Source organism: Carcharhinus amblyrhynchos, chromosome 1 (genome assembly GCF_965287045.1).
Source record: "Carcharhinus amblyrhynchos chromosome 1, sCarAmb.v2.hapA, whole genome shotgun sequence".
Lineage (NCBI taxonomy): Eukaryota > Metazoa > Chordata > Chondrichthyes > Carcharhiniformes > Carcharhinidae > Carcharhinus > Carcharhinus amblyrhynchos.
Genome location: NC_137324.1, coordinates 52,367,758 through 52,395,747, shown reverse-complemented (window position 1 = coordinate 52,395,747; position 27,990 = coordinate 52,367,758). Strand labels below are relative to the sequence as shown.

General features: G+C 41.4%; 1 protein-coding gene across 6 annotated transcripts in view; it reads right to left on the bottom strand.

Annotated features, from left to right (window-relative positions):
* Positions 1–27,990, bottom strand: part of tcf4 (transcription factor 4) — a 592,048-nt gene that overhangs the window by 454,176 nt on the left and 109,882 nt on the right. For all 6 annotated transcript variants that reach the window (XM_080182922.1, XM_080182913.1, XM_080182904.1 and 3 more), the window contains 2 exons: positions 17,841–17,902; positions 11,584–11,680 (listed from right to left, as the gene is read on the bottom strand). In XM_080182922.1, the coding sequence (XP_080039048.1) occupies positions 11,584–11,680; positions 17,841–17,902 (159 nt within the window). The remainder of the gene's footprint in view (positions 1–11,583; positions 11,681–17,840; positions 17,903–27,990) is intronic.

Sequence of the window (27,990 nt, the reverse complement as noted above, 5' to 3'; positions counted from 1 at the left end):
GTAGAGACGAGTTGCCTCACGTCCAGTAAAAAGTAACTGGACGAGCACTTGGCATGTCACAATGTTCAAGACTACAGGTCAAGTGCCAGTAAATGGGATTAGCTAGGAGGTGTTTCTCACATGTCAGTGCAGACCTGATGGACTCAAGGGGTTCTTCTGCACTATAGGATTCTGTACCATCTTGTCTCAAGTTACTATTTCTAGAAGCTTCTCCATCATCAATGGTAAATTAACTCACCTATAATTGCAGGACTCATCTTTACACTATCTTTTGAACGAGAGGAACATTTGCCACTCTCCTGTTCACTGGCACCACTCCTAAATCTAAGAAAGATTGGTAAATGAGGCCAATGCCTCCACAATTCCACTCTCACTTCCTTTAGTATCTTTGGATGCATCACACCTGGTCTTGGTGTATGGTGTGTTAAATACTTTTAAGTACAGACAACCTATCCAATACTTCTATCAACTTTCATCCTTCCTTTTTCAGCATGATCTGCATAGCATCTGTTTCTTTGTTAACACAGATGTAAAGTGTACATTTACTGCCTCAATGATGCCATCTGCCTCCATGTGCAAATTCCTTTTTGGTCCCACTCATTTTACTATATATATATATATATATATATATATAGACTTTTGAATTCCCATTTGTTAACTGCCAGTATCATCTTATACTGTTTTTTCTTATTTGTTTATTCTCTTCCCTTCTACATTCAGCTTGATTCTCATGTTGTTATCCACCTAACATCTGACACTGTTTCTGCTTCATTTTAATCGTCATCTCTTTTTTTGATACAGGGACTACTGGATTTATTTCATCTGAAATGCACCATGCGCCTAGATTTTGCTTTTGAGGGCACAGACATTGACTGTGCTCAAATTAAACTATCTCCTTTAAAGATATCCCATTATTCTGCTACAATCTAGCTTGCCAATCTTTAATTCCCATTTCTCTGGGTCAGGTCTACTCTTTTCCATTGAACTAAGCTTTTTTCTGTTAATTATTCTTAGTCAAGATTGTTCTTTTCTATTACCAACCTAAACTTTATGATCCAATGATCACTGCCTCTAAACTTTACCCTACTGGCTTTCAATCCACTTAGCCCACCTCATTAGCAATGACTATGTCTAGCAGTGCCTCTTTTCTTGTCAGGCTGGAAACTTACTGCAGAAATCTCCTGAACATGCTGGAGGAACTCTGTTTCTTTACTCCATTACTAAGAATCTGTATCGAGACTATTTAAGTCTCCCAGCATAACTATTCTGTTTCTTCCACTGCTCAACAATCTCATTGCAAATTTATTTTTCTAAATCTTTCCCACCAGACAGTGGTCTATAGACTACAACAAGCAATGCATTTGCAACTCACACAGTGGTTAGCTGCCTGACAGTGCCGGGGACCTGGGTTTGATTCCCAATTTGTGTCATTGTCTGTATGGAGTTTGCATGTCCTCCCAGTGTCTGCATGAGTTTCCTCCCACAGTCTGAAAGACGTGCTGCTTAGGTGCATTGACCTGAATAGGTGCCATAGTGTGGCATTTAGGGGAATTTCACAATAACTTCACTGCATTGTTAATGTAAACCTTATTTGTGACTAATAAATAAACTTTACTCTTTTGTTCCTCACCTTTAGCCAAATAGATTCTGTACTTGACCCCCATGAAATATCCTCTCTTTCTAACAACACAATGTTTTCCTTAATCAACATCGTTACTCTTGCCCTTTTCCAGAACAATTTGTATCCAAGAATATCTAATACCCAGTCCTGCCCTTCTTTGAGCCAGGTCTCCATTATCACCATCACATTGTACGTCCACATGGTTATCTGCACCTGCAACTCACCAACCTTATTCACCATATTCTGCAAATTCACATACGTGCATAGTAACCCTAAATTAAACTGTATTTCCTTCCATCCTTATTAGGCTGACACTATAGTGCAGTACTGAGAGAGTGCTGCACTATAGGCAATAGTGCATTTCAGATGAGATCAGTTAAATGAGGCCCCTGTCAATCTGCCTGCTCAGAAGGATGTAAAATATCACATGGCATCATGGCACTATCAAGGGAGAGTTTTCTTCATGGCCAATATTTATCTTTCAACCAACAACACAGCAAATCAACTGGTTATTTCTTTCATTGGTATTTGTGGGAGCTGGATGCATGTGGATTGACTGGTGCATTTTCTTCATTACAACAGGGGCTGCAATTCAGAAGTAATTCATTGGCAGTACAGCACTTTGGGAAGTCCTGTAAGCATGAAAGGCACTAAAAAAAATCCAAGTTTCTTTTATTACAGCTATTGGATTATCACATATTTAAAGTTCATACAAATTTCAATTTTGATTATGCCAATTTAACAAGTCAATTTGCCGAGCCCGTAGATGCTCTCAATGCTATTTCTTGAACTTAGCATTATGGCTCCAATGTATTTTCTCCATGTCTGAGAGCGTCCGGTAAAACTCTACCTTCTTGAAAACGTACATAAAGATGGAATTTGAGCTCTAGAGTTGCATTTGTTTTCACTAGTCCAGGGATGGAATTGGAAGAAATGGCACAAATGTGCAAATGGCACAAACCTACCTAAGGTTTCCCTCTCCACACCCACACCAGTGGCACCAATGATGGAAATTACAGGGAAAAAAAAGGTTGGTTCCCAGCTGATTTCCTCCTGTCTTTCCTGGTTGCTTCTGCTCCAAATATCAGCTGGAGAATTAATATAATAAAGCACCCCAAACATGCTTTACCAGAAAATTATGGATTTGGAAGAAACACTTGGAAGAAAACATAGCTGGTCTGATTAGCAAATTTGTGAATGATACTAAGATTGACAAAGTTGCAGATAGTGATGAAGATTGTCAGAGAATAAGCAGGATATAGATAGGCTGGAAAATTGGGCGGAGAAATGGCAGATGGAATTTAATCAGACAAACGCAAGGTGATGCATTTTGGTAGATCCAATTAATGTGGGAGCTATAAAATAAATGGCAGGTCCATCAGGAGCACAGACACACAGAGAGATCTGGGAGTACAGGTCCACGAATCCTTAGAAGTGGCAGCACAGGTGGAAAAGGTGGTAAAGAAAACATATGGCATGTTTGCCTTCATCAGAAAGGGCGGCGTATAAAAGTTAGCAAATTATGTTAGTTATATAAAACATTGTTCAGGCCACATTTGGAATACTGTGTTCAATTCTGGTCACCGCACTATCAGAAGAACATGGAGGCTCTGGAAAGAGTACAGAAAAGGTTTACCAGGATGTTGCCTGGTATGGAGGGTCTCAGTTATGGGAAGAAATTGAATAAACTGGGATTGTTCTCCCTAGAAAGACAGACGCTGAGGTGCAACCTGAAAGAAGCTTGCAAAATGATAAGGGGTACAGATAGGGTGAACCATTAGAAGCTTTTTCCCAGGGCAGAAATGACAATTACAAGCGGGCACAAGTTCAAGATAAGGGGGGAAAAGTTCAGTGGAGATGTGAAGGAGAAGATCTTTACACAGAGGGTGGTGGGAGCCTGGAGTGCACTGCTGAGTGAAGTGGTTGAGGCAAATACGTTAGCGACATTTAAGACTTATCTGGGTAGACACATGAATAGATGAGGAATAGAGGGATGTAAGCGATTGGTCTAGGCAGGATGTGATTGGCACAGGTTTGGAGGGTCAAAGAGTCTGTTCTTGAGCTGTACTGTTCTTTGTTCTATTATGAGGCAAAATTGAACACCAAGCTATAAAAGGTGGCATGGTGGCACAGCGGTTAGCACTGCTGCCTCACTGTGCCAGGGAGCTGGGTTCAATTCCTGGCTCAAGTCACTATCTGTGCAGAGTCTGCACATTCTCCTTATGTCTGGGTTTCCTCACGGTGCTCTGGTTTCCTTCCACTCTCCAAAGATGGGCCATAGGGTGGAAAGAAAGGTGGATTAGCCATGGTAAATTGTCCCTTGTTACCAAAGATGTTTAGGTTAGTTAAATTAGCCAGGGTAAATGTGTGGGATCATGGGAATAGTATGGGGGGAAGGGTCTGCATAAGGTATGTTGTCAGAGAGAGTTGGTGCTGAATTGATAGGCCGAATGGCCTCTTCTGCACTATAGGGATTCTATGATAAGGAAGATGGCCAAAATGAAGAAATCTTGAAGAAAATAGAAAATTAGAACACTGGTGCTTCAAACTACAACAGTGACAGTTTCCAGAAACCAGTAAGATTTCCAAGTTTGCCAAAGTTAGGAAGATAGGTGGAAGGGCATGTTGTAATGAGGATATTGTGATTCTGCAATGGGATGCAAATAGAATGGGTGACTGGGCAAAAACCTGCAGATTGAGTTTAAAGTGGGGAAGTGTGAGGTCATGCACTTCAGTAGTAAATGGAGAGAGACTGCATGTGAGTGAAGTACAAAAGGATCTCGGTGTTCTAGTGAATGAATCACAAAAAGCTGCCAGACAGGTCCAACAAGTGGTTAAGAAGGTAAATGGCTTTTTGGTCTTTATTGCAAAGGGGTTGGAGCTTAAAAATAGGAAGGTTTTGTTGCAATTGTAAAAGGTGTTGAGGGGACCTCATCCAGGATATTGTGTACAGGTTTGGTCTCTTACCTAAAAAAGGATATGGTAACATTGGAGGCCATCCAAAAGAGATTCACCAGGTTAATTTCAGCTTTGAGAGTTATCTATCAAGAGAGACAGAATAGTTTGGGTCTATATTAGTTGGAGCTTAGAAGAGTGATTCGCTCTTATGTAATTCGTATAAGATCTTGAGGGACTTTGCAGGATAGATAGAGAGATGTTTTCACTCGCCAGACAGTCTCAAACAAGGAGAGATAGCTATAAGATAAACGGCTGGTCATTAAAACTGAGGTGTGTAGAAATTTCTTCTCACGGAGGGTGGTGAATCTCTGGATTCACTTCTGTGCCTCCAGAGAGATCCTCACTATCTCTCATTTCACAAAACATGTTGTGAACCTTAAAGATTATTTATTAGTCACAAGTAAGGCTTACACTAACACTGCAATGAAGTTACTGTGAAATTCCCCAGTCGTGACACTCTGGCACCTGTTCGGGTCAATGCACCTAACTAGCACGTCTTTCAGACTGTGGGAGGAAGCCGAAACACCCGAAGGAGACCCACGCAGACATGAGGAGAACATGCAGATTCTGCACAGACAATGACCCGAGCCGGGAATCAAACCCAAATCCCTGGTGCTGAGAGGCAGCAGTGCTAACCACTGTGCTACCATACCGCCCCTATCGCCAACGTGTTGTCACGTCAGCAAAGTATAACTATTTAGTGAGGGGAAATCATGTGACGGGTGGCCCTTTTATAATATTTAAATGCATTAAAATCTATTTAAACCAGGTTCCCGCTCTTTGTGACAGAATCATGTTTCCCGATTCCCTTTGGATTTCACACCCGCAATGACAATCCAGTGCATGGAGTGTCTGGGCTCAAAATCCCCTCAGGTTTTGTTTTGGAATTCTGAAGGTTTTCAACCAAGGCTCTTCCTATTTGAAGAATGGGAAAGAAAACCTAATGGAATATAAGTAACTGTGACTGCTAGTAGCCCTTCCAGCCAAGGGATTGTACACAGCATGGGGGCTAAATACAACCAACATGACACTGGAATGTGGAAAGAGAAACTAATTTTGCAAGTCCTGGGGAAGGAGAAACAACCTTAAAATCAAGGAAGCATTTTCATAACAAAAAGAGTGGCTGAAATCCCAAACGTGCTCCGAAAATCTGCTGAAGTCAAGTTAATTGAAAATTTCAGATTTTGTTAGGTACTCAGAGTGAATGGTTTTTAGATGATTAGTCATGATCAAATGAAATGGCTGAATAGATGTGAGGGGCTGAATGGCCTCTTGTAACACCAACCACCAGTGAACAAGATGAAGAATAATAGTGAGAACTCTAAATATATGTAGCCGTACCCACTATTAAAATCAGATGCAAAAGATGATTTTATTGTAAATTATTCCTTCTTCATGGTGCATTGCAGTTCCCTGAACACAAGCCACTAAAACAAAGCTGGTATCCCTCCCAGCAGGGCTTCAGTTGCACAGAGGAACTGCAGAAAGTGTGATAATTCTCACAGTGAAGATTATTGGGATACCTGATCACAATTCTGAATATTTCTAAGGCATTTTAATGGGACAAGTTGACAGAAATGTTTCTTCCAGTGAGTGAGTCAGTTAACAGAGGTCATAGAATTAAAACAATTGGCAAATGAACTAGAGTGGAAACGAGGAGAACTTTTTCTGTGCAGTGGGTTTGTTGAGAGCTGGAATGCACTATACCAAAGACTGGTGGAATGAGATTCCATAGCAACTTTCAAAAGGCAATTTGAAGAGAACTAATTTGAAGAGCTAAGGATTAAATTGCTCATCCTTTCAAAGACCAAGAATGAACATGGTACAGCAACCTTCTATGGCATAAGGCCATACAATGGTTTTAGAATTCTCGGCTTCAGCCATGAAGGAGTGCTGCACTGCTGAAGGTACAATCTTTGAGACGAGATGTGAAACCAAACTTCACAGGTGGTATAAAAGAGCTCATGGTGCTATTTCAAAGAGAGGAGCTATGGTGATTCCTTAATTAACATCACAAAAGTAAATCATTGGTTCAGTCACTGCCATTTCTGGGAGTTGGCCATGTATAAATGTGTTGCTTTATTTTCCAAATTACAACAGCGACTATACCTCAAAAGTACTTAATCAGTTGTAAAGCGCTTTGAGACGTCCAGTGATCATGAAAAGCACTATAATTAGGAGTGAGAAATTTCAACTAAACATGACCATGTCATGGAGGTGCATATACCTTCACAAAGTTGACACTGAATAGTAACTAGAAACAAGGATTTGAGCTGATTTCGTTGCTCCCTTTCTTGTCCAGTGAAACAACGAACTGATTATCAACGAACTCAGGTGAGATCGTCTAACTTAATATTGATGGCAAATGAAACTTGGTAGCTCCCCCATCAGTACGTCTTGGCACTGAGTGATTAGTTTCAAATTATTTGTAAATACTATCATGTGGAATTAAGACATAACACTGCACAGATTTTAATACAACTTCTGTTTTCCACAAAAAACATTGGTTAAAAACAGTTACATGAACAAATACATTTTTTATGCTACATGCAAAGATGCACACTTCCACAAGGAGCCAGAGAAAATCCTAATAATATCCTTCTGACTACTATCTATTGTACTAGATGACAACTTCCTCACCAAGGCCTTGGGAAACAATATCAATTGGGATGATGTAGTCCAAACCAAATCTGCATTATTTAAAACAGGGTCCTACTTTTTTCTGGGGGGGGGGATGCCCTGTTAAAAACAATATGCTAAAATTATATTCTTTGCTATCAGAGTCAGTATCGCCTCATGACTCAAGTTTTGCATTTCCAGAACCATTCTGTAAATCTTTTTTGAACCTTTTCCAATGCCTTCACATTCTCCCTAAACTGTGGCACCCAATATTCTAGTTGAGGCTAAAGCAGTGTTTGATACAAGTTCATCTTAACTTCCTTCTTTTTAAACCATCCCTCTATTTATAAGTCCAGGATCCCTTATTTTAGCTCTATTAATATACCACCTTCAATGATTTGTACACATATACCCCCAGGCCCCTATGTTCCTTTACCCTCTTTAGAATGGTATCCTTTACTTTCCTCACTCTTCCTACCCAATGCACCACTTCATACTTCTCTGTATTGAAAAAAATAGGAAAAGTAGTTATTAGGCAAGAATTGGTATGAATAATTGCTAATGTTTAGTATGTAGCGATTTTAGTTTATACGCTTCCCCTCCAATTGCCATGGTTCACAGAAAATTAGGTCCTATCTGGATGTTAACACAGTCAGAAGGAATAATCTCCCTAGTTCATGTATCTGAGGCTAACAACAAATGTTGTATTCAGAAAAAGATGGGAAATATCAGCAACAGGAAGAAGTCAAAACAAGTGTAAAACAGACTCCCCCACCTTTCTACCCCACACACACACACACACACACACACACACCACCCTCCAGCTGCATTCTCAAAGTAAAATTACTTTATATTGAAAGGTATATAGTTAGCAGAAAGTTAAAAACAATTAATGTTTATCAAAGAGGAGGTTCCCTCATAATGGCTTAAGATGTTTATCCAATGACTAGCTGAACTTCGCAGAATCTGACAATCAAAGATTGCATCATCAGTCCGTACTGATACAGAGACCTAGGCTAGAATGCTACATATAATTAACCTCAGCCCTCCAGAGTTCGGGAAAGGAAAATAAATAACTGATTTATGTCCTTTATACTGATTGCTATTGAGCAGCCCAGGTGAGGACATTACTGGGTTTGGCTGTGATCCACATGGCCAAAAGGACTGCTGACATTCTTCACCAGGTTCAAACACACATCATTCCCTCTAGAGTAAGCTGACAGACTTGGTACCTGTAAATGGCAAGAAATTAGCTGCTGAAAAAAGTTACAAGTCCCAACAAGGTGTTGGGAAGTTTCAAGTTCATACTATACCATTCAGTATCTCATAAGAACATAAGAACATAAGAAATAGGAGCAGGAGTAGGCCATCCAGCCCTTCGAGCCTGCCCCGTCATTCAATAAGATCATGGCTGATCTGTCGCTGCTCAGTTCCACTTTCCCGCCCTTTCCCCATAACCCTTAATCCCCTCTCTTATCAAAAACCCATCAACCCGCGTCTTAAAAATATTTAGCGAGGCAGCCTCCACCACCTCAACGGGCAGAGAATTCCAGAGATTCACCACCCTTTGAGTGAAGAAGTTCCTCCTCAACTCCGTTCTAAACCGCCCCCCTTTTATCTTGAGGCTGTGCCCCCTAGTCCTACTGTCTTTTTTGAGCGGGAAGAGTCTCTCCACCTCTATCCTATCCATCCCATTCATCATCTTATACGTCTCAATGAGATCTCCCCTCATTCTTCCAAACTCTAACGAGTACAAGCCCAGTTTATTCAGCCTCTCCTCATAGCTCAACCCCCTCAACTCCGGTATCAGCCTAGTAAACCTCCTTTGCACTTCCTCCAAGGCCAAAATATCTTTGCGCAGGTGCGGCGCCCAAAACTGCACACAGTACTCCAGCTGCGGCCTCACCAACGCCCTATACAGCTGCAGCAAGACCTCCCTACTTTTATATTCAATCCCCCTCGCTATGAAGGCCAGCATCCCATTCGCCTTCCTGACCACCTGCTGCACCTGCAAGCTGGGTTTTTGCGACTCATGCACAAGGGCCCCGAGGTCCCTCTGCACCATCGCCTGTTGCAGTTTTTCGCCCCGTAAGTAATAGTCCTTCCTACCATTCTTCCTACCAAAGTGGACCACCTCACACTTGCCAACATTAAATTCCATTTGCCATTTCCTGGCCCATTCGCCCAGCCTATCTAGATCCTTCTGCAGACTCTCCATACCCTCCGCACAATTTGCCGTTCCCCCAATCTTGGTGTCATCAGCAAATTTCGACACTCTACACTCGGTTCCCTCCTCCAGATCATCTATATAAATGGTAAAAAGCTGAGGCCCCAGCACCGACCCCTGGGGCACTCCACTAGTCACCATCCGCCAATCCGAATAGCACCCGTTGACCCCCACTCTCTGCCTCCTATTTGACAACCAATCCTCTATCCACGCTAACACCCTACCCCCAACTCCATGTCCCTCGACCTTCTGCAATAACCTCTTGTGAGGCACTTTGTCAAACGCCTTCTGAAAATCTAGAAAGACCACATCCACCGGCTCTCCTCTATCCACCGCCCTCGACACATCCTCATAGAACTCCAGTAAATTTGTCAGACACGACTTCCCTTTAATGAAACCGTGCTGCGTCTGCTCTATCAAGCAATTCCCTTCAAGATGCCTCGCAATTTCCTCCTTAATGACAGATTCTAACATTTTACCTACCACAGATGTTAAACTAACCGGCCTATAATTCCCCGCCTTTTGCCTGGCACCCTTCTTAAACAACGGCGTAACATTAGCTGTTTTCCAATCGTCCGGCACTTCCCCGGAATCCAGCGACGTTTGGAAAATAACCACCAAGGCATCCACTATCACCTCCGCCATTTCTTTCAGAACCCTCAGATGCATTCCATCCGGTCCTGGGGACTTAGAACATAGAAGTCCACTTGTGAACTTGTCCACAATCAGCCCCTCCAGTCTGTCGAGCACTGCCTCTCTAGTAACAGTAATGTCATTAAGACCCTCCAGTCCTACCACCTTTCCATCGCTAACACCCGGCAAATTATTCACGTCCTCCTCCGTGAAGACAGAAACCAAAAAGTAATTCAATACCTTAGCCATATCCCCATCCCCTACCACTAGGTCCCCTTTCTCATCCTCTAAAGGACCAACATTCACCCTAGCCAGCCTCTTCCTTTTTATATATTTATAAAAACTCTTGCTATCCTTTTTTATATTAAGCGCTAGCCCAGCTTCATAGTTTCTCCTACCCTCCTTTATCAACTTTTTTCTCAATCTTTGTTGACATTTAAACTTCTCCCAATCCTCTTCTCGCCCACTACTCTTAGCTACTCTAAATTCCTCCGCTTTTAGTTTAACACTTTCCTTCACCTCCTTCGTTATCCACGGCTTATTACCTCTCCTCCTACTATCCTTTTTGACCATCGGAATAAATTTCCGCTGAGCACCAAGAAAGATCTCCTTAAAGATCCTCCACTGCTATAGCTGGGTTTATTCATTTGGACTGTCATCTTGTATTTTTGTTTTACAGAACATAAATAGTTTTATCAAACTTCATGCTTCTTACACCCAGCATATGGGCATCAGAAACATGTAAGAGCATTGACAGCATAAACTTACATTATACTTTTAAATTTCAATGAAAATACAATGTGCATTGTGGTCAGAGCATAGGAAACAGATTTGAATTGTGAACAATCTATTTTTATATTTGTACTCTGATGTAGAAGGGGAAAGCCCAAGTTGTGATTAAACGTGCATCGCAAATTATATATTTATTGAAAAATGAACTAATTGTAACTCAGCATATAACAATTATAAGATATAAAGGAAAAGGTTTTATACTCAATTATTCAAGTTTTTGCCCAAGTTATTAATTTCGAAGATACTTTAACTTCTCCGCACTGTCAATTCAGAACAATTCAGATGCAGACTATGCCTGTTTGTATCAAGAGGTGAAGTCATTTACATAGAGCTATGCAAAGATACAAGGGTAGCTTTGAAATGGTTAGTAAGATAAAGGCAGTGGCGGCAAAGAGAGTAATATAACTTGTATCAGAAAGATCATATGGGATAGAGAAAAATTATATCCTTCTTATCTCTCTCCAGCCCCTTCTTCCCTCTCTCCCACCTGCTGAATTTCACTTAGACTAGCTTCTCTTCTTAAAGCTCTGATTCTTGGAAGTAAGTAGTGTACATAAAGTAACTAGTTATTAATCTTCATCTGAGCTGTACCAGTAACCTTCGGGAAAGAAGGCTATCTTTAATGTAAATCTGTAGGTAGACAGTTAGGGTAGAAAAATAATCGCAACAGTCACTTCACATTTGGAAAGTTAAGTTTTCGGGACAAACACAAGCACATTTGTCGAGTACATACCTAGGATTCGAGAATTCATGAATGAAGAGGAAAGGTTGTCATGCGATCCAAGATCCCTGTTGGTCACTTGCTCATAGTGCACACTATCATTGTAGTTCTACAAGACATAAAAATAAATACAAGCATAATTCAACATCTCAGCAACTGCCAAGCAAGCATACATTATTCATAAACATTATTATTTTAAAAAAATAGAAGATTTAATATAAGTGGTGGCAGCATCCAAACACTTCTTCACATTTGTAAATTCATGAACATAAACATTCAAATAGAAATAAATATGCATGATATAATAATCATTAGAGGCATACTGCAAGATAGAAATGGCTGGAACCTGAATTCTTAATGCTACATCACATGTTGGGAGAACAGTAAGCTAGGAAACATGGAGGGCTAGTTCTGCTAAGTGATGATTATTGGAGAGGGATGACTTTAGTTTGAAAGATCAAGATGCAGAATCAGTTTGGATAGGGATAAGAAAGAGTAAAGCTAGGAAGTCATTTGTGGAAGTAATTGATAGATCCCGTAGCAGTAACCACACTGTAGGGCAAGGTATACAGGAAGAAATAATGAGGGCTTGTGACAAAGGTACGGTGATAATCATGGGTAATTTTAGTCTGCATAGATATTGGGCAAATCGGATTGGCAAGAGTAGTCTGAAAGCCAAGCTCACTGTGTGTATTTGAGATTGTTTCTCAGAGCAACACATCTACTGCCAATGAGAGAGCAGACTATTCTAGATCTGGAAATGTGCAATGAGGCAAGATTAATTAATGATCTCACAGGAAAGGAACCTCTAGGTGGCAATGACAATAACATGATTAAATTTCATATTCAGATTGCAAGAGGGAAGAATGGATCTAAATCGTGTTTTAAATTTAGATAAGAGCAATTAATACAATATGAAAACAAAGTTGGTCATAGTGAACTGGGAAATGACGTTAAAGGTCAGGTCAGAGATGTAGTGGAAGACACACAAGGAGATATTTCATAACATTCAACAAAGATACATTGAAGTGAGAAAGAAGGGTGGATTGGAGGAGAGGACACCAGCCATGGCTAACTAAAGAAGTTAAAGGTAGTGTCGGTTAGAACAAAATGAGATAGAGAATCTGGTGAATTGGTGCAGCAACAATAATCTCTTCCTCAACGTCAACAAAACAAAGGAGACAGTCATCAACTTCAGGAAGCATAAAGGAGAACATGCCCCTCTTACATCAACAGAGACAGCTTCAAATTTTTAGATGTCCAGATCACTAACAACCTGTCTTGGTCCCCCCATGTTAACACTATGGTTAAGAAAGCCCACCAATACATTTACTTTCTCAGAAGACTAAGGAAATTTGGCATGTCAGCTATCATTCTCACCAACTTTTACGATGCACCACAGAAAGCATTCTTTCTGGTTGTATCACAGCTTGGTATGTCTCTTTCTCTGCCCAAGATTGCATGAAACGACAAAAGGTTATGAATGTAGCCCAATCCATCATGCAAACCAGCCTCCCATACATTGACTCTGTCTACACTTCCAGCTGCCTCGGCAAAGCAGCCAGCATAAATAAGGACTACATGCACCCTGGACATTCTCTCTTCCACCTTCTTCCGTCAGGGAAAAGATACAAATGTCTGAGGTTACATACCAACCGACTCGATAACAGCTTCTTCCCTGCTGCTGTCAGACTTTTGAATGGGCCTGCCTCGCACTAAGTTGACTTTTCTCTACACCCTAGCTATGACTGTAACACCACATTCTGCACTCTCTCGTTTCCTTCTCTATGAACAGTATGCTTTGTCTGTATAACGCGCAAGAAACAATAATACTTCTCACTGTATGCCAATACCTGTGACAGCAATAAATCAAATCAAATCAAAACATATAATTCCACAAAGATCAGTGGCAGGGAAGATTGAACAGAATATAAAAAAAAGCAAAGAATGACTACAGGAATAATAAGGAAGAAGAAAGTGGATTATGAGAGAAAGCTAGCTAGAAACATAAAGAATAGCAAAAGATCTACAGATCTACAGAACTTCTTCACTCAAAGGGTGGTGAATCTCTGGAATTCTCTGCCCGTTGAAGTGGTGGAGGCTGCCTCGCTAAATATTTTTAAGACGCGGGTTGATGGGTTTTTGATAAGAGAGGGGATTAAGGGTTATGGGGAGAGGGCGGGAAAGTGGAACTGAGCCGCGACAGATCAGCCATGATCTTATTGAATGGCGGGGCAGGCTTGAAGGGCTAGATGGCCTACTCCTGCTCCTATTTCTTATGTTCTTATATTTAAAAAGAAAAGGGATAAGTAAAGTGAGTATTGGCTCTTTAGAATGTGTATGGGAAATTAATAACAGAAGATAAATTGAATAGATATTTTGCATCTGTCTTTACTGTAAAGGATACAAATAACATCCAGAAATAATTGTGGATCAATAGTGAAAGTTTAGGATTACAATCAGCAGCGAAAGGCCATTGAGAAACAGGTCCCAGGTCCTGATGGACGTCATCCGAGGGTTTTAAAAGGAATGGCTGCCAAGATAATAAATATATTAATTTTCCAGAATCCCCTAGATTCTGGAAAGGTCCCACCAGAAAGCATAACAAAATGACATTCACAGGTTAACTGAATGGGAAGCATGTTAACAGATGGAGTATAACATAGAACATAGAACATAGAACATTACAGCGCGGAACAGGCCCTTCGGCCCACAATGTTGCGCCGACCAGTCTTATTTTTAAAAAAAAACATTGACCCACTAATCTAGACCAATCCCTTTTCGTCCATAAACCTATCCACCAATCTCTTAAACGCCCCCAAACTAGGCGCATTTACAACTGCAGCAGGCAGGACATTCCAGTCCCTCACCACCCTCTGGGTAAAGAACCTGCCCCTGACATCCGTCCTATAACTACCCCCCCTTAATTTAAAGCCATGCCCCCTCGTGCTAGATTTCTCCATCCGAGGAAACAGGCTATCACCATCCACCCTATCTAAACCTCTAATCATCTTATATGTTTCTATAAGATCCCCTCTTAGCCGCCTTCTTTCCAGTGAAAACAACCCCAAATCCCTCAGTCTCTCCTCATAGGACCTCCCCTGCATACCAGGCAACATCCTGGTAAACCTCCTCTGCACCCTCTCCAAAGCCTCCACATCCTTCCTGTAATGTGGGGACCAGAACTGCACACAGTACTCCAAGTGCGGCCGCACCAGAGTTGTGTACAGTTGCAACATGACGCTGCGACTCCTAAATTCAATCCCCCTACCAATAAACGCCAAGACACCGTACGCCTTCTTAACAACCTTATCTACTTGATTCCCAACTTTCAGGGATCTATGTACACATACACCTAGATCCCTCTGCTCCTCCACTCTATTCAAAGTCCTCCCGTTAGCCCTATACTCAACACATCTGTTATTCCTACCGAAATGGATTACCTCACACTTCTCCGCATTAAACTCCATCCGCCACCTCGCGGCCCAGCTCTGCAACCTGTCCAAGTCACCCTGCAAACTTCGACACCCTTCCTCACAATCTACCACACCTCTGACTTTGGTGTCATCAGCAAACTTACTAATCCACCCAACTATACCCTCATCCAGATCATTAATAAAGATTACAAACAGCAGTGGCCCCAAAACAGATCCCTGAGGCACACCACTCGTAACCGAACTCCATGATGAATAATTACCATCAACCACCACCCTCTGTCTCCTATCTGCTAACCAATTCCTGATCCAAGTACCTAAATTACCACCAATGTTGGAATGTTGGAAAAGATAAAATTGTCCATTTTGGCAGGTAGGAAAGTAGACTATAACGTAAGTGGTGAGAGATTGCGGAATTGAGGGCATAAGGATCTGGGTGTCCTGGTAAATGAAGCACAAAAATCTAGCATGCAGATACAGCAAGTGATAAGGAAGGCACACTGAATGTTGTTATTTATTACAGAGCAATAGAATATTAAAGTAAAAGTTTTGCTACAGTTCAAAGAGCATTGGTGAACCCACATCAGGAGTATTATGTACAGTTCTGATGTCTTTATTTAAGGAAGAAGATAATTGCATTTGAAACAAATTATAAATTGTCTGTGTGGAGTTTGCACTTTCTCCCTGTGTCTACACATGGGTCTCTTCCAGGTGCTCCAATTTCCTCCCACAGTCCAAAAACATGCAGGTTTGGTTGACTGGCTATGACAAGTTGACCCCAAAGCCAGGGAGATTAGCAGGGTAAATGTACAGGGTTACAGGAATAGGCCTGATGGGGTTTGTGGTCAGTACAGACTCAATGGGCCGAATGGCCTCCTTCTATACTATAAGGTTTCTGTGATTCTATGAAATAGCTCAGAGAAAGTTTACTCAATTGATATGTGGGATGAGAAGGTTATCCCATCACTTGATCCAGCCTATTGTAGCCAAATCTCCATTCAGTTATATTTGAACTCCCCCAAAGGATATAATCTTGGTCCCCTCCTTATCTACATTATCCGAACACATCATCAGATTTACACTAATGACACCTTCATTTCAATAAAATTATGAGGGACATAGATAGAGTACTTAGGAAGGAACTTCTCCCATTGATACAGGGGGTCAAAAACCAGGTGGCATAGATTTAAGGCAAGGGACAGGAAATTTAGATGGGATTTGAGGAAAAGCTTTTCCACCCAGTCGGTGATAAGGAACTGGTAACTGGGACTCACAGAAAGGCTGGTAGAAGCAGGAACCTTCACAGCATTTAAGAAGTATTTAGATGAGCACTTGAAATGCCACATCATACAAGGCTAGCTTTGGAAAATTGAATTAGAATAGATAGGTGTTCGATGGTCAGAGCAGACATGATTGCATGATTGGCCGAAGGGCCTCTCAGTTATAAAGCTCTACGTCTCCATGACTCAACTGGCCTCTCCGCTGCTTCAGTGCTGTCAGCCAACTTGCCCAGTATTCACTTCCAGTTACAAATTGGAAGACTTAAAAAAAAGCTATCTTGCATACCGGCCAAAAGTTTGACCTTCACCACCAAGTCCATTCCTCTCCTTGGCTACTGGTTAAATTTGAAACCAAACTTTTGCAGCCTCGGTTGCCTGTTTGAACCCCAGCTGATCTACTAATCCCATATATTTCCCAATCACAAATATTGCCTACTTATACCTCTCTGACCTGTTTTGGCCTACCTGCTGAGACATTTATGCAATTTGGCACCTTCAGACCTACTACCCGCCAATATATTCTTTTGCCGTGCTACTGACAGCCAGATCTTCCGTCCTCTTGGCCCAAAGATTTGGAAGTTCTTCTCTAAACTTTTCCATCTTCATGACCCACCTTAATACGTACTTAAAATAGAATAGAAGCTACAGTGCAGGAGCAGCTATTTGGCCCATCGAACCTGCACCGACAGCAATCCCACCTACGTCCCACCCCCGTAACCCCACATATTTACTCTTCTAGTCCCTGGCCAATCGATGTAACCCACACTTCTTTCGACTGTGAGAGGAAACATTAGCACCTGGAGGAAACCCACACAGACACGGAGAGAATGTGCCAACTCCACTCAGACAATGACCCGAGGCCGGAATCGAACCCAGGTCCCTGATACTGTGAGGCAGCAGTGCTAACCACTGTACCGCCCATTCTTTTAATCACATCATATTATTGTGGCATTTTTCGGTCCATTTGTAAATTTTTATTTGATTATGTTCCTGCAAATTACCTCAGGGACTTTTCCGATGTTAAAGCCGCTTTATAAATGCAAGTTGTTCTTGTAATATATTGGTCACCATAGGATTTTAAGCATAATATAGTGACCATGTGCTCAAGGAGGCCAAGACACTCGAGCCATAAAAAGCATCGTGCAATTTTGAGAGCTGTCATTTCAATTTGAATTTCGGCAAAGCATTCTGAGCTGCAACACTGGCAAAGCGATAGTAGAAATTTGAAGTTTTCAGTTAAGCTCCCATAGAAAAGCACTACCTATATGAAAGCAAATTGGCTTGCTTGCAATTTTCCCTGTAGTTTATTATTTTTTTTAATTGGTAGCAATTTGAAATACATGTTTAAGGACAACAGTGCTATGCTAAAACTAACACTAAATTCTGAACAATATTCACAACAGACTTGCATTATTCAATTTACAAACCTGTAGTTGTAAATGCCTGAGTTTTAAGTTTGACCTCCCAAAAAGATACATCTAAATAAAATCAATTTCTCATTAGCACTTTGTCACACACAAATTGAAGTTTAGTCCCGTGCCGTCCGATACCTTACCCTGGATGGACTAGGTTGATCCCCGGCTCCCCAGGATCCAGAGTTTGTTCTGTCTTCCAGATCTAAACACAAGAGGAAGAAAAAGAGAAATGATCCCATTAGCTTCCTGTGTTGTGGTGAATGTAGAGACACCCCAAGAGAACAATACAGCACAGGAACAGGCCCTTTGGACCACCAAACCTGTGCCCACACCTCATGCCTTTCTAAACTAAAGACCTTTGGCCTCTACATGGTCTGTAACCCTCTACTCCCTGCCTTTTTGTGTGTCCATCATGGTGACTCATAAACATTGCTATTGTATCTGCTGCTACCACCTCCTTTGGCAATGCATTTCAGGCACTTACGGCCCCCTTGTGTAAAAAGCTCCCTTTTTCCATAATGAATATTTCACAATGAATGCTCCAGTTTATAGTTCAGGCATTTATGAATAGAAAAGATGGGTTTCTGAGAAGTCTACTGATGATTCTTCAGATCAGCTAGATTTCTCTTGATGCATATCTCGTACATCAAAATAATAGAAACTAATCAAAATGAAATTACTGCATTTCAAAGTGATTCTTTGGCAAACATTTTGTTCCGTACTCAGATTTTTTTCAAACTGAAAGTGCAACGTTGCTGAAAGTGAGTAGCTGAACCATACAAAACACATGAATCCCAGTTTGATCCATAGTGTGTCACCTGGAGTCACGTGAGGGACATTGAGCTTTGCTCAGTGGCCCAGGCCTGCAGAGAGGAAAGTCTGCCAGAAATCCAGGTATCAAATGGTCTCTCTGCTGAAAGTATACATGTGAATCCTGAACAAGCTACCAGAGCCAATCACAGCCACGAAACCATAACCCAAAACAAATCAGAGCAGATGAGAAATATCGACAAAGAAAGTTAGCAACAAAACTATAGAGACAACACGGTGGCACAGTGGTTAGCAGTGCTGCCTCACAGCTCCAGGGACACATGTTCAATTCCAGCGTTGGATGACTGTGTGGAGTTTGCACGTTCTCCCTATGTCTGCGTGGGTTTCTTCCACAGTCCAAAGGCGTGCAAATGAGGTGAATTGGCCATGTTAAATTTCCCTTCCTGTCCCAAGATGTGTAGGTTAAATGGATTAGCCATGGTAAATGTGTAGTTTACAAGGATAGGACATGGGAAAGGGCCTGGGTAAAATACTCTATCAGAAAGTCAATGCAGACCGGATGGGCCAAATGGCCTCTTCTGCACTGGTATTCTGTGATGGCATAAATTCAGAGTACAGTCATATAAATTAGACAAGAGCAATCGACATACATTGGACTTAAAAAAAAGGATACATCACATGGGTATGGCGTTATAGAATGGAAATTGCAAGAAGAAAGGAAGGGGGAAGAAGAAGAAAAATCCCTTTCATATTATCACTTGGGGGGGAAAAAAACCGCAGCAATTTTTTGGATCAGTAATAATAGAACAGAAATTCAGCAGAAAACAAGAAAAAAAACTTCCATTCATAAAGCATCATCCACAACACATTACAGAGCACTTTAAAACCAAAGGCTTAATTTTCAAGCAACAATTTATCTGTTCTTTCCATGGAGCTTGCCTGACCTGCTGAGTATTTCCTACACTTTCAGTTTTGATTTCAGATTTCCAGCATCTATGTTGTCTTGCTTTCTCTTCCCATTCCATGATGTTAGGCGAGAGCGTAATATCAACCAGGATATCAGGAAATCCTCTGAGTAGAATTTCACAGGTGGTTGGACTATTCACCCTGCTACCCTAAGAGTCAATGGAGAACTCACCCTGCAGTGCAGGCTGTCCCGCAGTTACTTCACAGTCCAAGGAGTATTGTATTGCCATTGGCAGACTTTGTGGCCCTCACTCAAAAGTCCTGCTAGCCAAACAGTAGTCCCAGCGCTTGTTATCTGGGGCAGTGATCTCTGCTGGGATGACAAAGAGTCCCTTGTTTTAAAGCCAGGGTGGAGGCAATTGCAAGGATTTTGCAATAGGGATGGGAGGGGTCTAACGAGATATGGAAAGGAGCCAGTGGGAGTGTTAATGGCAAGGCCAAACAGGGAGGGAGCACTGGGGGCTAGATACTGTAATGGAGGTGCCTCCCCCACTTCTTTTTGCCCAAGACCTGAGCAGAGTGATCTGCTTGGTTTCTCTTCCAACCAGTCAAAAATCTGCAACCAAGAGGGAAGCAGCCCTTGATTAGCTAATGACTTAATACTTAAAGGCCTTAACTGGGGCTGCACTTGGCCTAGCCCGCTCCCTGCTCCATTGCACACAGGTCAGGTGCTGCACAATGGTAGAGGATAGAGAGTGCAGGGTATCCAGGAAATTTTACTGCCACCCCGTCTGCAGGAGACTGTAAATTCCCTCCTTCCCCATTCTCATTATTGTGCTGTAGGAATATCTATATTTATCTCACCAGCTATCATCTTGTCCAAAAGATGGCACCTCTGACAGTGCAGCCATCCTTCAGTAGGATCTTGAAACGCCAGTCTACGCTGTACAATGATGTCCATCACAGTTCCTAAATTTACAATCTTAGATTCAGAGCAGTTGGCAATATTGCTCTCTGGGAAGCATATGCATGGATATTGGGGTAAGGACAGGATCAGATTAAGCTGTGATGTGATCTGTAATTGATACTCATGCAGACATCTGGACAAGATATGGAGGGCTGCCAGCATCAACAGAACCATACTCCAGCACGAGTTGGATTTATACTTGAAAAGGAAAATTTTGCAAGGTTATGGGAAAAGAGGAGGGGAATGAGACTAATTGGATAGCTCTTTCAATGAGATAACATTGGCTTATAGGTGGCATTGCCTCTTTCTGTGCCATGTGATTCTGACAGAAATAACAGCACACAGTAAATTTTGAGGGATGTATATAGTTTTAAGTTTTGAAATGTAATGGCTGTAATTTGTATAGGACTGTAACAATGTTTTTTATTCTGCACTGTTTACAATTTATAGACATGTAGGTTTGCAATGTTTTAATTGAGATTTTTATGAATAAAGTATATTTTTGAAAAAAAAGTGATTCTGAGCTAAGAACATTTGGAGCTGGAGCGAAAAATGGAAATTGCAAAATGGTAATGGGGTCGTGAGGTGAGAGAAGTACATTCTTTGTGAAGAAACTCTTGCCAAAATGTTTCAATATCTACCTCATTTCACAGAAACTCTGCAGTTATTTCTTCTCAAAATTTATTAATTTATTATGCATACCACTGCAGAGGAAAAGTCATCGTACATATACCCCCAAAAATATTCAGTGTCATATAACTCAGTACTGGCATTCTCACTTGTGTCAAGAGGTGGTAGGTTCAAGCGCCACTCCAGCACTTGAGAACATAATCTAGGTTGGCACTTCGCATGTACTGCAACGTGTGGCACCATATTCTGAATAAGATTTAACAAATAAGGCCTTGTCTGTCTGTCTGTTGAAAGTAGACAATGAAGATTCAAGCTGAAGTGGTGTGCCATGGGGTTACACAGGCTTGACCAAATGCTGGTTTAAGATTTAAAAGTAATTGCAAATAAAAAACAATAGAGCGGAAATAGTAAGGAATATGACCTTTGTATCTGCCCAGGAAACTAACTGAACTCTGGATCAGGCCACGATAAGTTAAAGTATGTAAATTTCATGGCCAGTCTAAGATATGATGTGGAGGTATGAATGAACACCGCTCGACAATCACCGGGCAAGACTGTTCTTTTCCTGTTGGGGAACACTTCAGTGGTCTTGGGCATTCGGCCTCTGATCTTCGGGTAAGCGTTCTCCAAGCCGGCCTTCACGACACACGACAGCGCAGAGTCGCTGAGCCGAGACTGATAGCCAAGTTCCACACATGAGGACGGCCTCAACCGGGAACTTGGGTTCACATCACATTATCTGTAACCCCCACGACCTACCTGGACTTGCAAAACCTCACTAACCGTCCTGTCTGGAGACAATACACATCTCTTTAATGTGTGCTTAACACTCTCTCCACTCACATTGTACCTTTAAGACTTGATTAGCTGTAAAGACTCACATTCCAATCGTTATCCTGGAAATTGAGTTTGTTTCTTTATATGCCCTGTTTGTGAATAGAACTCCCAGTCACCTGACGAATGAACAGCACTCCAAAAGCTAGTGGCGTCTGCTACCAAATAAACCTGTTGGACTTTAACATGGTGTTGTGAGACTTCTTACTGTCTAAGATATGCAGATGACTGGACAATAATAAATCATCAGAGCAGATAAGGCAAAGTTTGTGATTCACTAAACTTTGGGCACCTTTTGTGATAAGGGTCAGGTCATTCCAAAACTATTTTGTAACCTCACTTCCAATAGATATACCAAACTAGACATACATGGTAAAAACAACGGTGAGTTATAAAGTATGACAAACATGGCATAAATACATAATAGATGTGTACATCTTTGAATAGCCTCGCAAAGTTGTCTAGGGGTGCAGTTCCCTGTACGCACACTGCTGAATAAACTGCTGCTTGATTCGCCTGCAGCTGACTCCATGTAGAGTTCTTTGCTAGCCATCTCACAACCAATGCCAACTGATACAAATGAATTGGTCATTTCTTCTAATGCTGATTGTTATAATTTGTCATTCTTAAGTTTGTTGCAATAACATGCTGTAATAAACCTGTAAACATAAGAAATAGGAGCAGGAGTAGGCCATCTAGCCCCTCGAGCCTGCCCCGCCATTCAATAAGATCATGGCTGATCTGTCGTGGCTCAGTTCCACATTCCCGCCCTCTCCCCATAACCCTTAATCCCCTCGCTTATCAAAAACCTATCAACCCGCGTCTTAAAAATATTTAGCGAGGCAGCCTCCACCACTTCAACGGGCAGAGAATTCCACCACCCTTTGAATGAAGAAGTTCCTCCTCAACTCTGTTCTAAACCGCCCCCCCTTTATCTTGAGGCTGTGCCCTCTAGTCCTACTGTCCTTTCTGAGCGGGAAGAGTCTCTCCACCTCTATCCTATCCATCCCATTCATCATCTTATACATCTCAATGAGATCTCCCCTCATTCTTCTAAACTCTAACGAGTACAAGCCTAGTTTATTCAGCCTCTCCTCATAGCTCAACCCCCTCAACTCCGGTATCAGCCTAGTAAACCTCCTCTGCACTCCCTCCAAGGCCAAAATATCCTTGTGTAAGTGCGGCGACCAAAACTGCACACAGTACTCCAGCTGCAGCCTCACCAGTGCCCTATACAGCTGCAGCAAGACCTCCCTACTTTTATATTCAATCCCCCTCGCTATGAAGGCCGGCATCCCATTAGCCTTCCTGACCACCTGCTGCACCTGCAGGCTGGGTTTTCGCGACTCATGCACAAGGACCCCGAGGTCCCTCCGCACCGCCGCCTGCTGCAGTTTTTCTCCACGTAAGTAATAGTCCTTCCTACCATTATTCCTACCAAAGTGGACAACCTCACATTTGCCAACATTAAATTCCATTTGCCAGTTCCTGGCCCATTCGCCCAGCCTATCTAGATCCTTCTGCAGACTCTCCACACCCTCTGCACAATTTGCTGTTCCACCAATCTTGGTGTCATCAGCAAATTTCGACACCATACACTCGGTTCCCTCCTCCAGATCATCTACATAAATGGTAAATAGCTGAGGCCCCAGCACCGACCCCTGGGGCACTCCACTAGTCACCTACTGCCAATCCGAATAGCACCCATTAACCCCCACTCTCTGCCTCCTATTTGACAGCCAATCCTCTATCCACGCTAACTCCATGCCCCCTGACCTTCTGTAATAAAAAGCATGTCAAAATTCATTCAGCGATTGTAAGGCACTTTGGGACATTCTAAGAACATGCACTGTGCTATATCAATGCATGTTGTTCACTCTTACACATGAGCGCTATGTATGTGTAAGCTCAGGTCTTATGCCAGGAGCTTAAGGTAATCACTTCAGTTAACATTGCACGAGTTTAGTACATTATTGAAAGATGATTTGATTTGCTCATTAAAGGGAAGTTCAATCTGCCTGTTCTGGTGGTTCATGGTGAAGTTATTTGAAAAAAGGCAAACTGTTCCTCTGTTGTCACAGCCAAGTTTGTTTTCTCAATTTGTGTCATAAGTTCATTTGTCTTGCTGCTGCTTTATGGCATATACTGTTCACAGATAGGTTCTATTTTTGATCAAATATCAATCCTTCAAAGTAATTCATCATATGTCTGAGTCATAACCGCACAGAAAGAGGTTATTCAGTCCACCAATTTGTGCCCTTGGTATGCTTTATATATAATTAAAAGTTCTGAATTATGAATTATCTACCAATTAATTTGAATTAACTGAAGTCTGACTTCACTTCCCATATCATTAAGGAAAAGACGAGTGAAGAAGACGCAGTAAAATCTATGGACCCTGGCAATATAAAATATCACAGGTATAATGCTGGTGTCCTGTGCTTCATTACTGTGTCTTCAGCTAAACTGTCTCAGTACAGCTATAATACTGGCATCTACCTGACAATATGGATAACTGTCCAGTTATGTCATGTCCACAAAAAAACAAGACAAATCCAATCCAGACAAATACCATTCCCATCATCCTACTTAGAATCATCAAAGTAGTGGAAGGAGTGGTCAGTGGTGCTATATGGTGACACTTATTCAGCAATAGCCTACTCATTAATGCTCAAACTGCATTCAGCTCAAATCACTTGGCTCCAGGCCCTATTTGGGCCTTGGTCCAAAGATGCTCACAAAAGCTCAATTCCAGAGGTGATGTGAGAGTTATTGACCTTGACAGCAAGGTAGCATTTGACTGTGTTTGGAGCCAGGGTGTTGTAGTATAACTGAAGTTAAAGGAGATTAATGGGTAAACACCAGTTAGAGTTTTGCCTCACACAAAGGAAGATAATGGTGGTCACCAGAGAACATTGTTGCAGGAGTTCGTCAGGGCAGCAGCCAAAACCCAATCATCTTCAGATGCTTTATCAATGGCTATCGTAAGATCAGAAGTGAAGTATTCACTACGCTAACAGTGTTCAACTCCATATACAATTCCTCAAATCATTAAAATATTAACGGAATGAATCAATTTTTCTACTTAGTGTCTCAACTAACCTCCTTATTGCTGGATTAAATACATCACCACATGGCAATATTTTCACACCTAGCTTACGGTGTACACAACAGAAATCTGATTACAAGAAAACGTGTTGTGACGCATTAAGTAGAAACTCAATTGCAACAGGTTCATTAAATCTAACCCCACTGCCTAATCAATTTATCAATTTTCAAATAACCCTGGTATCTCACTTGCTGAACATTACATACCATCTGTTTTTTTATATCACAGACTAAAAAAAAATCCAAAATACAAACAGAAAATGCAGAACAAGTCAGATCGCATCTGAAATGCAGGTTGGTGTTTTGGTTGAACCCATCGTTACACAATGCAAATAGGGCTCACCTACACACACAATGGGATAATTGCACATATAACTTTTTCCTTCTTCTCCTTCAATCTCTACCTCAAAAGTGATGGTTATCCTTTCAGAGATTCCTGAGAGCTCAGTGCTCTGAGGGTCACATCCAAAACTTTAGCCCATACTGCTAATTCAGAAGCTGATCTGCAGTATATTTCCAGCATTCATGATTTCTTTTTCTGAAAAGAATTCAGGAGCTCTTCGTGTGGGCAGCATGGTGGCACAAGAAGTGGCATGGTGGTACAGTGGTTAGCACTGCTGCCTCACAGCACCAAGGACCCAGGTTTGATTCCTGGCTTGGGTCACTGTCTGTGGGAGATTGCATGGATTTCCTCTGGGTGCTCCAGTTTCCTCCCATAGTCCAAAAACATGGCGGTTACGTGCACTAGCCATGCTAAATTCTCCCTCAGTGTACCCGGACAGGTGCTGGAGTATGGAGATTAGAGGATTTTCAGAGTAACTTCATTGCAGCGTGAATGTAAACCTACTTATGACACTAACGAATAAACTTCAAAAAACTACTGAACGATATTTATTCAGACTAAAATTAGCAAGTTTTGAATAACTGTTGACCAATGCTGTACGAAATCAGAAAAATAGGTGCAAATTAACGGTACTTGAACTTGGACAGTTCTGCCAGTTTTTTTTATTCTTGGTTGTAAATTTAGGCTGTATATAATTTGACAGCCACATTTTTGCTCTTTAGAATTGTAAAAGTTATTCTTCCCCAATGTCAGATCAAGTTGACCACACGTACTTTAAATTAATGTCAGGCATCATATGCTACTAGAAGCTACAGCTGAGTTACCTTCAAATAAATCAGATAAAAAAAAATGGAGTAATCCAGTTCATTTGAACTGAGGAGGAGGGTTAAATTTACTTTGTTCAATATTACTCCAGTGGGGAATATTGTAATGTTAATAAAACTCTGCTGAATTTAATATTTAAGCATCAATCAGTCTCTGTTGATTTCTCATTGTTCCTAGACTTTCGCTTTGGTCAGCTATATCTTTAGTTGCTCTTAAAAGATATAAACATAAAAGCAGCAGATTAATTAACCTAGAAACATTCAGGAACTGTTCAATCCATAGACACAAAAGGCCAGGAAAGTTTAATCCCATTTGATCTCTCCAAAAATGACTCTGGACATTGCATAAAATTTTCTGCATCTGCTCCTTACCTTGACAGCTTATTCCAGAATTATTATCCTTTTAAACTTGCCTTCCTATTCCAGAATTGATTATTAAAATTCATACCTTGGTCATCACCACTCCACAAAAACACACATTTGACCTTGCAAACTTTCACCACATCCAAGAGATTTTATTAACTTTCAAATCTGTGTCCATCTTTCCCACAACTCTATCTTTGAACTTCTCCAATCAGGTTACCACCTCCTTCCACAGAACTGAAACAGCCCCAACGTTTCAAGTAGCAGCATATACGACTGTAAGCTTGGAACATTTTCCCTCCTTACTCTTTTTGAATGGCCTAAAGTCTTTTACCACATATGACTACATCCTCAAAGCCTCTCCTCCACTCTCAACTGAGTGACATTTTATCAGTTTAACTTCTATCTATCCAATCATTCACAGGGCAGTAACTACTCATCATGCTTCTGCATTGTTACTTCTGAAGTCTCTCAGGAATCTACCCTTGCCCCGCTCTTTCCCAACCAAATGCTGCCTTTAGGCATGATCCTCTGAAAACAGCATCAAGTTCTGCACGTACACTGCTGACAATCAGCTCTACCTCTCCAACACCTGCCTGAATTCTTCCTCTATCCTATCTTGAATGAATCACAATTTCCTCTACTTAAATATAGGGAAGACCAAAGTCATTGGGGCAAATTTTCCCATTCCACCCACCTCGGGAATCATAGCCAATGAGGGGCAGATTGTGGAAAGGCCCATTGACTTTGGTTGGGGCTTTTCCAGTTTCGGAGCAAGTGTGGCTGAAAAACCCAGCCATTCTTTTTGATCCCCATCAGAAACTCCATCAGCTTATCAACGATTGCATAACACTCCCAGCAATGTTTCAGACTATTCCTAAACTCACGGTCTAATTTAACTCCCATGTGAGCTTCCAACCAATATCTGGAATACATGTTATTTCTTGGACATGGGCTACTGATAAGCGCAGGCTTCATGCCCTGAATGGACTATTCTTAAATCAAAAATATTTATTTTTGTTGACTTGTTGACAATTTGCAACTACACCTGAATGGAACAAGATTGTAAGTTTGACGTAACATTTTTTTAATTGCAGGTGCACTTGGTCTGTGCAAGCAACTGTTACGCCTGGTTCCCAGATGAAGTTCCCCAAAATTTCTTATCCTAGGTGAGAAGGACTGAACTGATTCCCTTTCTTTATTCAACATCCCCCACCCTCCCCCCTCAGTTGGGCCTAACAAGATTAATTTAAAAGTGATTCTTCCCTTGTGGTATTTTTTCCAAGTCCAATAGTTATGTTTTAAAATGAGCCAATTTAATCAGGCTTTCTTGAGCTATTAGCTACTAAGTACTAGGAAAATGAGAAAGCCCATGCTCATAAATTCAAACAGATTAGAAATGAGAATTGAATCCAAAGTTAAAAAAGAAATATCAACCAGTCTTAACTTGTCTGTGAAGAGCTGATGGTGGGAAGCTGTGATTCATGATTCCAGCAGCACTGACTCAAGCAGATGAAAAGTTGGTTTCAAGATTCCAGTGGTCT